Here is a 13,278-nt window from a genome sequence, read left to right on the forward strand (position 1 = left end):
GCGATCAACAACCAGAAGGCCAAGTCTCTCTTAGTTCTGCGGGTTCTGGCGCAGCTCTCCTTGCAGTGTTTGAGATGTAACATTTCATTCCGGGCTCAGCATGTACCAGGTGTCGAGAATGAGATAGCGGATGCACTTTCCCGCTGCCAGTGGCAGCGTTTCAGAGAGTTGGCTCCACAGACTGATGTTGTGGGGGTACCCTGCCCCTCTTATGTTTGGCAGGTGATCGGGCCGGACTGGAGGGGTTAGCGGTATCATTGGCCCCCGCTACCCTGAGGATTTATCGGCAGGCCTGGACAGAGTGGGAGGCTTTCTCTGGAGGGAATGCGCAGCCAGGTAGGCGGGGTCAACAGGGTTTGCTATCATTTATTTGGTCCCTATACAGCGCAGGAAAGTCTAGGGCGGTAGCTGCGCGCTATCTAGCGGGCATTTCTTTCTTCACTAGGCTTAAGGGTCGGCCAGATTTCACTAAGGGTTTCCTGATAACCAGGGCCATGAAGGGCTGGTCCCGAGTGGCCCCGCCTCCCCCTGACTGCCGTCGGCCTATTGATGCCTCTCTTCTTTCAGCTCTCCTGAAAGAGGTTGAGCATTGCGCTAGTTCAGCGTTTGAGACAGTGCTGTTTAGACTGGCGTTCTCCATGGCTTTTCACGGGGCATTTAGGATATCGGAGTTGGTTGCGACCGGGAAGGCCAGGGATGCTGTCTTGCTAGGTTCTGACATTAGGCTAGAGGGGGGAGCGCTGTGGTTTAGGATTAGGCGGTCCAAGACCGACCAGTCAGCCAGGGGCAGATGGTCCTCCATGTGCCCGGTCGTCCCGGAGTTGGAGTGCCCAGTGGCATTGGCGTCCCTTTATATACAAGTGAGACCGCAGGCAGGGCGCTCTTGGCTCCTACACTATGATGGTACGCCCATGACGGTTTATCAGTTCAGATGGATGCTGGACCGCTGCTTGGTGCGTTTGGGGCTGTCTCCGGGCGATTTTGGCACTCATTCATTTCGCATTGGCGCCGCTACCGCGGCAGCCACGGCTGGCTGGTCAGTAGCTGACATTAAATCCTTAGGAAGATGGCGCTCAGCGAGCTATAGAAAGTATATTAGGCCCCATCTCCTGCCCTGAGCGCTGCTGCGTCTGTTTTGTCTATCTGTCTGGTGTGATGGATGGTCATTTGTTTCCCCTACCCTATGTCCACCCTACTCGGGGCTTATCTACGCTCTGCTGTTGGGCCAGCGTCCGGAGTTTTGTCGCTTTTTTGCCTGACCTGACGGACTGAATCTGTTGCTATCAATTCGGCTATAGTCCAATTAAGAGTCCCTCAGCAGGTTCGCGTTTTTCTCCGGCCGAGTACACCCCTCATTCCCTACCTTCCACCACCTTGCCCTACCCTGTTTGTCGCTTCCCTATTGTTTCTTGGATGGCTCCAATCGTGATTGGAGCATGTTTTAGGCACCATTACTTGTGCCTTAGTTTAAAGTTTCAAATTTTTTTTTTCTTTTGGCAGATCCCCCTTATATGTAAATAGGCCTGTTAACCGAACCAATCCTAACCCCAACATTTTTATATCTCTTCCTTTTAGGTCTGGGATTCGATAGGCTCCAGGTGTGGGTAGTCGGCCACTCTTTTATTCATTGGGCGGCCAGATTAGCTGGCTCAGGCAGGGGCCCCTACTGTGCTTGCTCCGGGTCGATCAGATGGCTTGGAGTTCGGGGTATGTCGTGGTTGGCACTTCGGGCCTTCCTTATGAGGAACGTCCGCAACTACGGGTGGCCCCGGGTGCTAGCGCTTCATTTAGGGGGTAATGACCTTGGAAAGTTGCCCCAATTGGAGCTCAGGAATTTGATCTTAAGTGATCTGGCTGCCATCATTACATCTTGGCCTGGCTGCACCATTGTCTGGTCTTTTGTAGTTCCCAGGTTGACATGGAGGGGGGTTAGTAATCCTAGGGCGATCGACGAGGCCAGGAAGAAGCTGAACGCAGCTGTAGCAAGATACGTGCTGGTTACTGGGGGGGCAGTAGTCTCCCACGATAGGATAAGATTTGGATACCAGCACCTCTTTAGACCGGATGGCGTTCACCTAGGTGATGAGGGCCTGTTTATATTTCTGGAGGATCTGTTTTTAGGTATTGAGTCAGTATTTTGAGTGGTGGCGGTGCGGGGCATCTTTTTAGATGCCTCGCTTTGGCGGGAAAGAACGGCAGGTTTTTAATAAAAATAAGTTTACATTAGTTATTGATCTTGTGTATATGGTTTGTTTCGGTGCTCTCACCTCTAGTTGATTTAGGCCTGTCACTGTAACACCCGTGTCGGGGTCAGTGACCCCCACCCGGCTGGGTGGGTAGTTCATGCAGTGGGGTGAGATGGATACCGCTATGTTGAGTTAGGATAGTCACGTGGGTAGTTGGGGTGGAGTTTGAGTTAGTAGCCGTTCTTTCTTGGCCACCATTAATCAAATTAATTCAATTAAAATAATCAAATTAGATTAAAAAAAATTCCGATTAATAAATCAGTTAACAACTTCTGCCAAACCCAAGTCTCCGAGTCATTATTTCAGGTGTTATAGTGATAAGTTACGAAATGCTTAAGGTTTCACATGATAAAGGATGGCAAGTAAGGTGATGGGATGTTTAATAGGAATATATATGTATATATATCGAAACAGAAAAATATATATATACTAATAGTGGACATTAGAGAATAAAAATTAGAGAATAAAGAGCAAAGAATAACGCAAAAAAAAAAAAAATATATATACATATATATATATATATATATATATATATATATATATATAGGGTGTAGGGAAGAAACGCACACTCCTAGTAGAGGTATCAATCAGGGTGCCAGGACGATAAATCAATATTGTATATCAATCCCCAGATAGAACAGTCCAATCTAGAGACAGACAGGTCCAGCACACCTCAGCATGTCACATGCAGTAAAATCATTTAATGAAGCAAATAAGCAGTACAGGGTTTCATTATACTTAGCATATCCGTGGCAGTAGCTGAAGACAGCAGTATAATTTTATATCCACAGGCATAGCCCTGACGGGCCGTTTCGGTGTCCAACCACCTTCATCATAGGGCATCCCCATGATGAAACGGCCCGTCAGGGCTATGCCTGTGGATATAAAATTATACTGCTGTCTTCAGCTACTGCCACGGATATGCTAAGTATAATGAAACCCTGTACTGCTTATTTGCTTCATTAAATGATTTTACTGCATGTGACATGCTGAGGTGTGCTGGACCTGTCTGTCTCTGGATTGGACTGTTCTATCTGGGGATTGATATACAATATATATATATATATATATATATATATATATATATATATATATATATATATATATATATATATACACACAAATATTCAAGAGTAGCAGCAATTATACCAACATAGCTAGAGACTTTCAGAATATTCTAGCTCCCCCTAAACATTATAGTGATGTCTTTATATTATTAATATCTGTATAGTATATGCATCAGATTATTGATGTTTTTCTTACTATCGATGCATATATTTCTTGTCATGATATTTAATAGAGAATAATTGGTATATCTAGATAGAGATTATTTATGATTTATTTATGATAGGTGATTAGGCATCTTGTATGAACGGGGTGATCTCATAGTTCTCGTTCAGACCATAGGGTATCAGAGTGTTCAGAGTTATAATCCAGTATGTCTCGCGTTTAGTCAGGTGTTTCTCGCGGTCACCTCCTCTTTTATTGGCCGCCACATGCTCCAGTCCCTTTATTTTCAAGAGGCTTGGGTCATTGTTATGATACTTTAGGAAATGTCTGGGCAGGCTGTGATTTGTTAATTTATTTTTAATATTTCTACTATGCTCCAGCATCCTTATTTTAAGTGGCCGTTTAGTTTTGCCTATATAGCTGAGCCCACATGGGCAGGTGGCCATATAGACAATGAAGGTAGACATGCAATTTATTATGCTTTTGATCTTAAATATCTTTCCATCCTTGCCCATAAAACTTTTCGCACCTTTTTCCATTTGTGGGCAGATTTTACAGTGTCCACACTGAAAAGAGCCCGTGATCCCTACAAACATCTGCACTGGGCGATTTTCAGGGACTTTCTCAGGGCAGCTTCTTGCAATACTTGATTTTACGGTTTGAGCCTTCTTGAAAATCACATCTGGAGTGTTTGGCAGGTGTTCTGATAATACTGGGTCCAGTTTTAGTACATGGTAATGTTTATACAAGATTTTCTTAATTTCTTTTTCAGCTGTGTTATATTTTGTGATGAAGGGGCAGAATATTTTTTCTCCTCGATCTTTGGTTTTGTCTCTATATTGTAGCAGGTCTTCTCTATATATATAGAACAAACAAACGAACCGGCACTCTAGTTTCCAAAAGGCAAATTGCCCCGGGTGCCAACGAGAAGGAATGCAATACGTAGAAGAATAAACGTGTCACTCCAGGGGTCTTGTGCAAGCAGGTTTATATATCAAACGAACACATAGGGGGTTATTCTAGTCCATTCTTTCTGACAAAATCCTTCTTAGATGGACAAAACCATGTGCACTGCGGGTGGGGCAGATGTAACTTGTGCAGAGAGAATTAGATTTTCACATTTGAACTCTGTATACTGTATACTGCAGTACATTAACCCTTCTAGTCATTTTGGGAGACATTTACTACAGTTTTTTTTAAATAAAAATTAAACCGGAAGTCCGGAAAGACCTGGACCCGGAAGTAGAACTGCCAGATAAATAGTATAAATGTGTGCTCAGGATGTGACACCCACTCGCCTTAAAAAAAAGGGACAGAAAGTCCCAAAACATGTTGGTCTGAGAAGAGTGACACATTCTTTTAAGAGGTAGAGAAGAAGGTAAGACCCGTAGTGTGACCAGTGTGTTAGGTTCCTGGGGCCCCTCCTGCCACCCCTACCTCCGTTGTTTCTGAATAGCTTTGGCGGACGCGTGCGGTACTAGGCTTCGCCAATAATAGCCGCGTTCGAAGGAGCCCGTTAGTCAGGCTCCAACCCCGATGCCACCTGGTCTTGAGAGGAGACAACGCGACCACCAAAGCTAGAAGAGAACAAGGGGATAAAACCTAACTTGCCCTAAGGCAGAGGCCCCCAGGAACCTGGGATGATGAACTAATCCGGGAACTATGGCCGGATCCCTCGGGGTATCCCAAACAATATAAAGCAAAGATATCAAAGCCCAAATAACCAGGCAACGTAATATTGCGACACCGTCGCGACACATAAGTGATCCTAGTCCCAAAAATACCTGTGAGACCAATATACCACTAATGAGAGTTGTGACCCCACAACTAACATATAGGGTTCCATAAACAACCAATAAGGAGGAACAAGGCCCACCTCCAACAGGGCACACAAAAGAGTAATAATGCTACTCGGCGGTAGCCCAGGATAACTCACGGCACCCAGGAGGGTGTAAGGGATGTGGGTGTCCGGACCGCGTGGGGACTGCCGAGTGTTCACCAGAGATGGCTGTCTGTAACAGAGACAGCTGACCCGCAAGCAACAGGAAACTATCACCGGCGTCTGAGAACATTCTCAGACCGCTGATAAGGAGAGCGGGACCAATGAAAGAGAGGCACCAGAGCCAAGCCTCTCAAAAGGTGATAGGCGCACGGAGAAAAGGGCGCCAAGCGTCCGGTGTCCTGACTGCTTAAAAACAGTCAGGACTTAGGTTTGAATCGCCCGGCGTCTGCCGTTGCCTGGCAACGCGCTGGGAACTCTGTCACTACCGCCGGAAGCAGCGCGCCGGGCTGGTTGCCTAGCAACCCCCGACGCCCGGCGCCCGGAAGCTGCGGAGGATGTCTCTGCCGTGCGGCTGTTCCCCCGACCCATCCCACGGCTCCTGTATGTAGCAGAGGTCTGGGGCGTCCATGTGGCCACCGCACCACTGCCAGTAGGTGCGTCCACGGAGCCCCGGGTCCTGACACAGTGTGCATGACACCAGTGCGGTCCGGATCCAACCTGTGTGTAAGTGCAGGACACCTCCTATTTCCCACTTTATTTTTATCATGTATATGTTTTTTGGAAATTACATTAATAAATATTTTTATACATCTATATCGTGGAATAAGATACCTTTATGAGAGGACCCACAAATCATACCATCGTGAGTACGGGTACACCACCCATATGTGATTTTTTAAGAAACCGCTATATATGTTATCTTACTGTGTATCCTGTAAGTTAGGTATGCCTCAAGTAAGACGTGCTTAACAAACCAGTGAAATATATATATAAGAAAACAAACTCACACAGTAATACAAACCCTGGACTGGAGAGAAAAAAATCACAACACAAAAAGAAAAGGAAAGAATCCAAATTCAACAAGAGAAAATGACACAGGGGAGTCCATACTACACATTTTTTTTTTCATTTCTCATTCCCTTTTTTTCATTTTCTCTCCTTTTTTTTCATCCAAAAAGGTGTTTGACACCAAGGAAGCACCAATTTTTGTTACAGACACCCCCATCAACATTTAGGAGGAGATGGGAAGCTGGGCATGGGCAGGAGGAGATGGGAGGGTGGGTATGAACAGGATGAGATGAGTAGGGGGGTTGGAAAGGGACAGGGTAGGAGTAGATGGGCACCTGGGTTTGGAAAAGAGATGGAAGGCTTTGCATTTGCAGGAGGATATGGGAGGCTGGGTATGAGCAGGAGGAGATGGGAGACTGGGTATAAGCAGGAGATGGGAGGCTGTGTATAAGCAGGAGATGGGAGGCTGGCTATAGCAGGAGGAGATGGGAGGATGAGTATTGGCAAAAGCAGATGGGAGGCTGGGTATGGGCAAGAGGAGATGGGAGGCTGGGTATGGGCAAGAGGAGATGGGAGGCTGGGTATAGGCAGGAGATAGGAAGCTGGGTATGGGCAGGAGGAGATTGGAGGCTGGGTATAGGCGGAATAATGGGTGGGACAGGTAGAGTGACATCACAGCCACGCCCCCACACCTATCCACCGATCATCGTACGATCAGTCAGTTAGGCTGCGCCTGCACAGCACTTTGGAATGGGTGCTAGTTCGGAGCAGCAGCCGCTCTGCATTAGAGGAGCAGGAGGCAGAGCACCATACAGCAGTAGCATCAGGTACTCTCAGCCATTTCAAATATGGCACTGACTCTCCTCCTGCCCATACCTAACCTCCCATCGCCTTCTGACCATACCCAGCCTCCCATATCCTCCTGCCCATGCCCAGCCTTCCATCTCCTGTCCATACCCAGCTGCCCATCTCCTCCTCCCCTTCCCCTTCCCAATCCCCCTACCCATCACATCCTGCTCATACCCAGGCTCTCATCACCTCCTGCTCATACCCAGCCTCCCATATACTCCTACCGATGCCAAACCTTCCATCTCCTGTCCATACACAGCTGCCCATCTCCTCCTACCCTGCCCCTTTTCAACCCCCTACCCATCTCATCCTGCTCATACACAGCCTCCAATCTCTTTCCCATACCAGCCTCCCATCTCCTGCCCATACCCAACCTCCCATCTCCTCGTGCCCATGCCCAGGCTCCCATCTCCTGCTTATACCCAGCTTCTCATCTCCTCCTGCTCATACCCAGACTCCCATATCCTCCTGCTCATACCTAGCCACCCATATACTCCTACCGATGCCAAGCCTTCCATCTCCTGTCCATACACAGCTGCTCATCTCCTCTTACCCGGCCCCTTCCCAACCCCCCCCCCCCACCCATCACATCCTGCTCATACCCAGCCTCCCATCTACTGCCCATACCCAGCCTCCCATCTCCTGCTTATACCCAGCCTCCCATCTCCTCCTGCTCATACCTAGCCACCCATATACTCCTACCGATGCCAAGCCTTCCATCTCCTGTCCATACACAGCTGCTCATCTCCTCTTACCCGGCCCCTTCCCAACCCCCCCCCCCCACCCATCACATCCTGCTCATACCCAGCCTCCCATCTACTGCCCATACCCAGCCTCCCATCTCCTGCTTATACCCAGCCTCCCATCTCCTCCTGCTCATACCCAGCCTCCCATATACTCCTGCCCATGCCAAGCCTTCCATCTTTTGTCCATACCCAGCTGCCCATCTCCTCCTACCCTACCCGTTCCCAACCCCCCTACCCATCTCATTAATATTTTTTAAGTTATTAATGTGAAATAACGTCAGTATTTTGTTTTTTACGACCTTAACAAGCCGGACCTATTCATATTTTTATATAAATACGAATTAATACGCTATCAAAAGAATATGCTTTGAATTTAACACTACTACAATGTAATTTTGAAATTTACTATAAAGTCGTATTTCAAAATACGAACGTATACTAGGTGTATTCTAGTACAAGTTGTAAAAAAATACTCCAAAAAAAAAAAAATACGACTCCATACGACATAAAAAAATATGAATCTCAAAATACGACATCTTTGTACATTAAGCTCCGGAATCCGAATGTGTAAATGAAATACTCCACCGATAACAGTCGCATTCAATCATATACAAAGTACGAATATGACTGAGAAATAGTCGTATTCTTAGTAAAATTTGCCCAGAGGGTAAACATAATCAATGCTCACCTGTAACTGTCACATATACCGGGGGGTTATAGTTATATCTGACTGTACTGCGTGGAGATTCTTCAAACCTGAAATAATACCTCCCGGTATCTCCTTTCCTGGCCTCAGTTATTGTCAGCGTGCAGTCTCCAGTATCCGGATGTCCGGTCAGACGGAAGTTTGGTTTTACCCCAGGAGTATATCTATCATTAGAGGCTACAGTCACATGGTCACTTCTTCTCCAGTATCCTGTGGAACGTGTGAATGTTCTCCGCTGGTCAGTAGTAAAAGTACAGGGGATGGTGACACACAGACCCTCCTCTACAGTGACACTAGGACTCAGCCGGATGGAATAACCAGGCAGATACTGACATGTGGTACCTGTGGAAAGATGAATGGACTGATTACTGACATGCTGAGGTAATACACTGCAGGACAGCACAATATACACAGTGGGAGACATTTATATGCGGACAGAGGATAAAGGAAGCGTAGTAATAGAACATGTATGTATGTGATCATAGGTGTGCTCCGCACATTTTATTAAGGCATGCACCATTAAAGGGGGTTGTCACCTTTTGAGCATGTCTAACACCACCCATTGGGTGTGTCTAACACCGCCAATCATGCATGTCTACCATCATTTATTGGCACTCGCTACAATATAAAACATCTCTCAGCCACAACATAATCTCCTGCCTATTTCAGTTTTATTCTTTTAATTACTCTGTGTAACAGTGCATGCAAATACAGTCATACACATATATGGATGATGCAGGTATGTAGGGATATGACAATGGTCTAGTACAGGGGTTCCCAATCTTTTTCGAATCACGGCAACCTAGAGTATCAGAATTTTTCCACGGCACCCCAGGCCCAAAATAATATATATAAAATTAAGATTGTGTTTATATGTGATTCTTAGGTTCAGTTATGTGGTAAAGGGCAGGATTGGCTTCTGTTTGTACACATATTTTATGACTGGCAGCCACCAGCACTGGTTTTGTCCATAAATAATTGATCATAAATAATTTGAAATGTTCCTGGACCACCAACTCGGGGCACCCCTGCAAGTGTCCCGAGGTACCCCAGGGAGCCGCGGCACACAGTTTGGGAACCACTGGTCTAGTACAAGTAACAATGCAAAACACACATACTTGATTGATGGACGCTTCTTTTAATGGAGTACAGTTCTAAAAAGCAAAAGTCTTTGGTAAAAGGGTATTGCTGGTATTGCTAGCGGCAGGGAGGTATTCATAAGGGTGTGCACAGTATTAGGGGGTTCCGGTGTACCCCTAACACTCAGTGTGTGCATGCCTATGTATGTGATATCTGTAGGTGCAAGGTGTCACTTAGGCTTTGTCTCAGTACAGCTATGGCTTCTGAAGGCATGAGAGCAGCATATTAACACTGCGCACCCAGGAGTCTCTGATGCAGAGCTGGGCACATGTGCAATTGGTGATAAGAGAAAACCTACAAAAGGAAGAGAGGAGGCAAGAGCTATGGAATAGTCAGCTAACAGCAGGTGCCATGACTCGAAAGCTTCCACAACCAGCAGCACATGGAAGGAGTTACAGCAGTAGTTCCCAACCTCGGTCCTCAAGTACCCCAACAGTTCATGGTTTCCAGGTGCACTCATTACTCATTGAGACATTTTAGAAGTTCCACAGGTGGAGCTAATTATTTCACTAGTGATTCTGTGTGGAGACCTGCAAAACATGCACTGTGTGGGGTATTTGACGACCGAGGTTGGGAACCACTGAGACAGAGGAAGCCTAATGTAACCTACAGGAGAGTCCCACTCTCTCTGCCACCCTAGAGCAGGTGTGACTCTCCTGTAGGTCCAAGATGGAATGAAGTGCCTCCATGCAGAGCCAAAGGAGACAGAGACAAGACTATATAAAAGTCTGGGACTTGTAGCTCCACAGCCAGTTGTGGTATGACTGCATACCTCCAAGCTTTGAGCCTGTTAAAATCAGGACCTGTAGCACCAGAGGCGCAGGCAGCCTGAAAAGAAGGCTGAGCTATGAGGTGAGTGGGCATGGCCTCTGGTGAAGGGGGCATAGCCTGACACAGGGACCACAGGCAGCTTGGCAGTCCCCACCTCCCTCCCAGCATGTATTCAATGATCACCAAAACCCCCCACCTACCCTACACTGCAAACCACTGATACAACAGCAGGACTGTTCAAGTAGATGCAGTGGCATAGCTACGTTTTATGGGCCCCCCTGCCGTTAGGGGGGGGCGCCCATACTCACCCCCTGCCGGCGCCCCGTCAAGCACCCCCCTGCCGCCCTGCCGCCCATGCTAACCCCCTCCCCCGCAGTCTTACCTATCGCGCTGGTCCCGGCGGCTCCGTTCTTCTGCTGAGGACCACCACAAAAAGGCCGCCCCCATACAGGAGACAGTTTCAGAGAACAGTGTGCTATATGGGGGCGGCCATTTTGTGGTGGTCCTCATCAGAAGAACGGAGCCGCCGGGACCAGCGAGATACATAAGTCTGCGGGGGATTGGGGGGGGGGTGTAACTATAGCACCGCAGCCCCCCGGCGCCCCTACATGCACAGCGCCCCCTCGCGGTGGCGGGGGCTGCGGTGCTATAGTTACACCCCTGAGTAGATGTACTAAAGCTGGCCATACGTCTACAGACTGATTGTCAGATCTGGCTGGTTAGAACAAAAACCTGGTAATATCTGAATGACAGTTTGTCAGTTTTCCAGCATTTTGAAGCAAATGGTCAACTGTCATTTGCTCCCATCCATTAACCGGATGTTGTTTCAACCAGCCAGATCTGACAATAACTCTGTAGATGTATGGCCAGCTTATCCTGATGTAATCAGGATTAGTTGGAGATATGTAACAGTGATTTGTGTCGTGTGTCAGTTCTTAAATATGGTATAAGAAACCAGAGATGTGCGGGTCAGTTCTCCAATTCAAGCCAAGTTCTAAATCCATCTGATTTTTGTGGCTCTGTACCTAACCAAAACCTGTTCCAGATCTCGTGAGGAGTTCTGATCCAAACCAAGTCTCAGCTTGGACCTCCCTGTGGTTTTAGAATTTTGATTTTTAATCAAAAGGATTGCTTATTGTTTGTAATGATTTTTAGACGAACCAAAAACCAAACCAAACCATCGGTGTCCGCACACAGCTCTAATAGAAACCCATTGTGCATATACAAAAGTGTCCTTGTATATCAGTGTTGCAGGCAGGGCTGGCAACAGAAATCTTGGGCCATTGATATTTCTGCCACGCCCCCCACCCCCCCCCCCCACCCCCCCCCCCCCCCCACCTAATCTGAAATCCACACAACCCTCTTCTGAATGAAACAAATCTGTGGACGTAGGAGGGTTTTTAGGCTCCTCCCCCGTCCGCAGGACCTGGCGCTTAATAAAGTTAGATTTTAAAGGCAAATGTAAAATACCAGGAGGTTTATAAAACTCTAGATTGGCAGCTGCAGCAGGTGCAGGTGAGTCTGCTGGTAACTCACTTAGAGATTACAAGAAAGATTGGTTTTGCACTTGCGCTGCTGAGTCTAGATTGGTAACTTGTGAACCACACTGAACAAAAGGACACCTGGACACACTGTAAATATCACATTTAGAATTTTATATATGAAAAAGACACAGTAATAAAATTACATACATACATATATGAATTCCCAAGTGATTGCTCTGGATAGTACCCTCCCCAAACCATCTAACAAACTGACCCCCGCTACTAACACTTTGGCTGATCTAACTCACTATTAATTCTACATTGCTCCTGGAATTTATCCCTTACTTGGTATTTCGTGACCTCATTGGAATTGGCTATTATTATTGCCCTATTCAAGCGCTTGTCTCATATGATAATTAAGTACAGTGAGAAGTTACAAATTATTTTATTATATCTGCCTTTTTTAATTTACCTATATGTATGTACAGTATGTAATTTTATTACTGTGTCTTTTTCATATATAAAATTCTAAATGTGATATTTACAGTGTGTCCAGGTGTACTTTTGTTTAGTGTGGTTCACAGGTTACCAATCTAGACTCAGCAGCGCAAGTGCAAAACCAATCCCTCTTCTGCATGAGGCTCATTTAACCTTTCACTGCTCCAGATCCTGCTTTCAGGTGCGGACTTCTCTCATTCTCAGTCCTGCTGTCCTGGCTCCTGGCCAGTGGCGTAACAATAGCACTGCAGCCTCCGCGGTCGCGGGGAGGCGCAGTGTAAAAGCGGGCGCCGGGGGGCTTGCGGTGCTATTGTAATGCCCCTCCCCCATCCCCCGCAGCTTTACCTGTCAGCTGGTGGTTCCGGCTCCCGTCCTGACTTCATTCTGAGCCTATGAAGACGGACCATCATAAAATGTCCGCACCCATATACTAGACAGTTCTCTGAAACTGTCTGCTGTATGGGGGTGGACATTTTGTGATTGTCCGTTCTTCATATCAGAATGAAGCCAGGACAGGAGCCAGGACCACCGCAGCGCTGACATACATCCCAGCTCCCACCCGCACCGATTACATCCCGGCTCCCACCCGCATCGCTGAGTTAGTAAGTATATGGGTGGCGGGTGGCGGGGGGGGGGCACCAGAAACCTTTTGGCGGGGGGGCGTGATATTTGAAGTTACGCCACTGCTCCTGGTTGCTGCTTCCTGCTCGTTTCCGGCTGCTGCTGGCCTGTCACTTTCACTTTCACAAAAGAACACCTAGCACTACAACAGACAGGGAAGGTAATTTACTGAGCACGGAACAGATGTGCAGTGAGT

The 13,278-nt window shown here is 47.1% G+C and overlaps 1 protein-coding gene across 1 annotated transcript in view; it reads right to left on the bottom strand.

Annotated features, from left to right (window-relative positions):
• LOC146041739 (sialic acid-binding Ig-like lectin 13) overlaps positions 1-13,278 on the bottom strand; it is a 147,870-nt gene that overhangs the window by 100,890 nt on the left and 33,702 nt on the right. The window contains exon 2 of the mRNA XM_083161647.1: positions 8,551-8,910. Coding sequence (XP_083017773.1) covers positions 8,551-8,910 — 360 coding nt within the window. The remainder of the gene's footprint in view (positions 1-8,550; positions 8,911-13,278) is intronic.

This window comes from Crinia signifera, chromosome 19 (genome assembly GCF_055691185.1).
Source record: "Crinia signifera chromosome 19, ASM5569118v1, whole genome shotgun sequence".
Taxonomy (NCBI): Eukaryota; Metazoa; Chordata; class Amphibia; order Anura; family Myobatrachidae; genus Crinia; species Crinia signifera.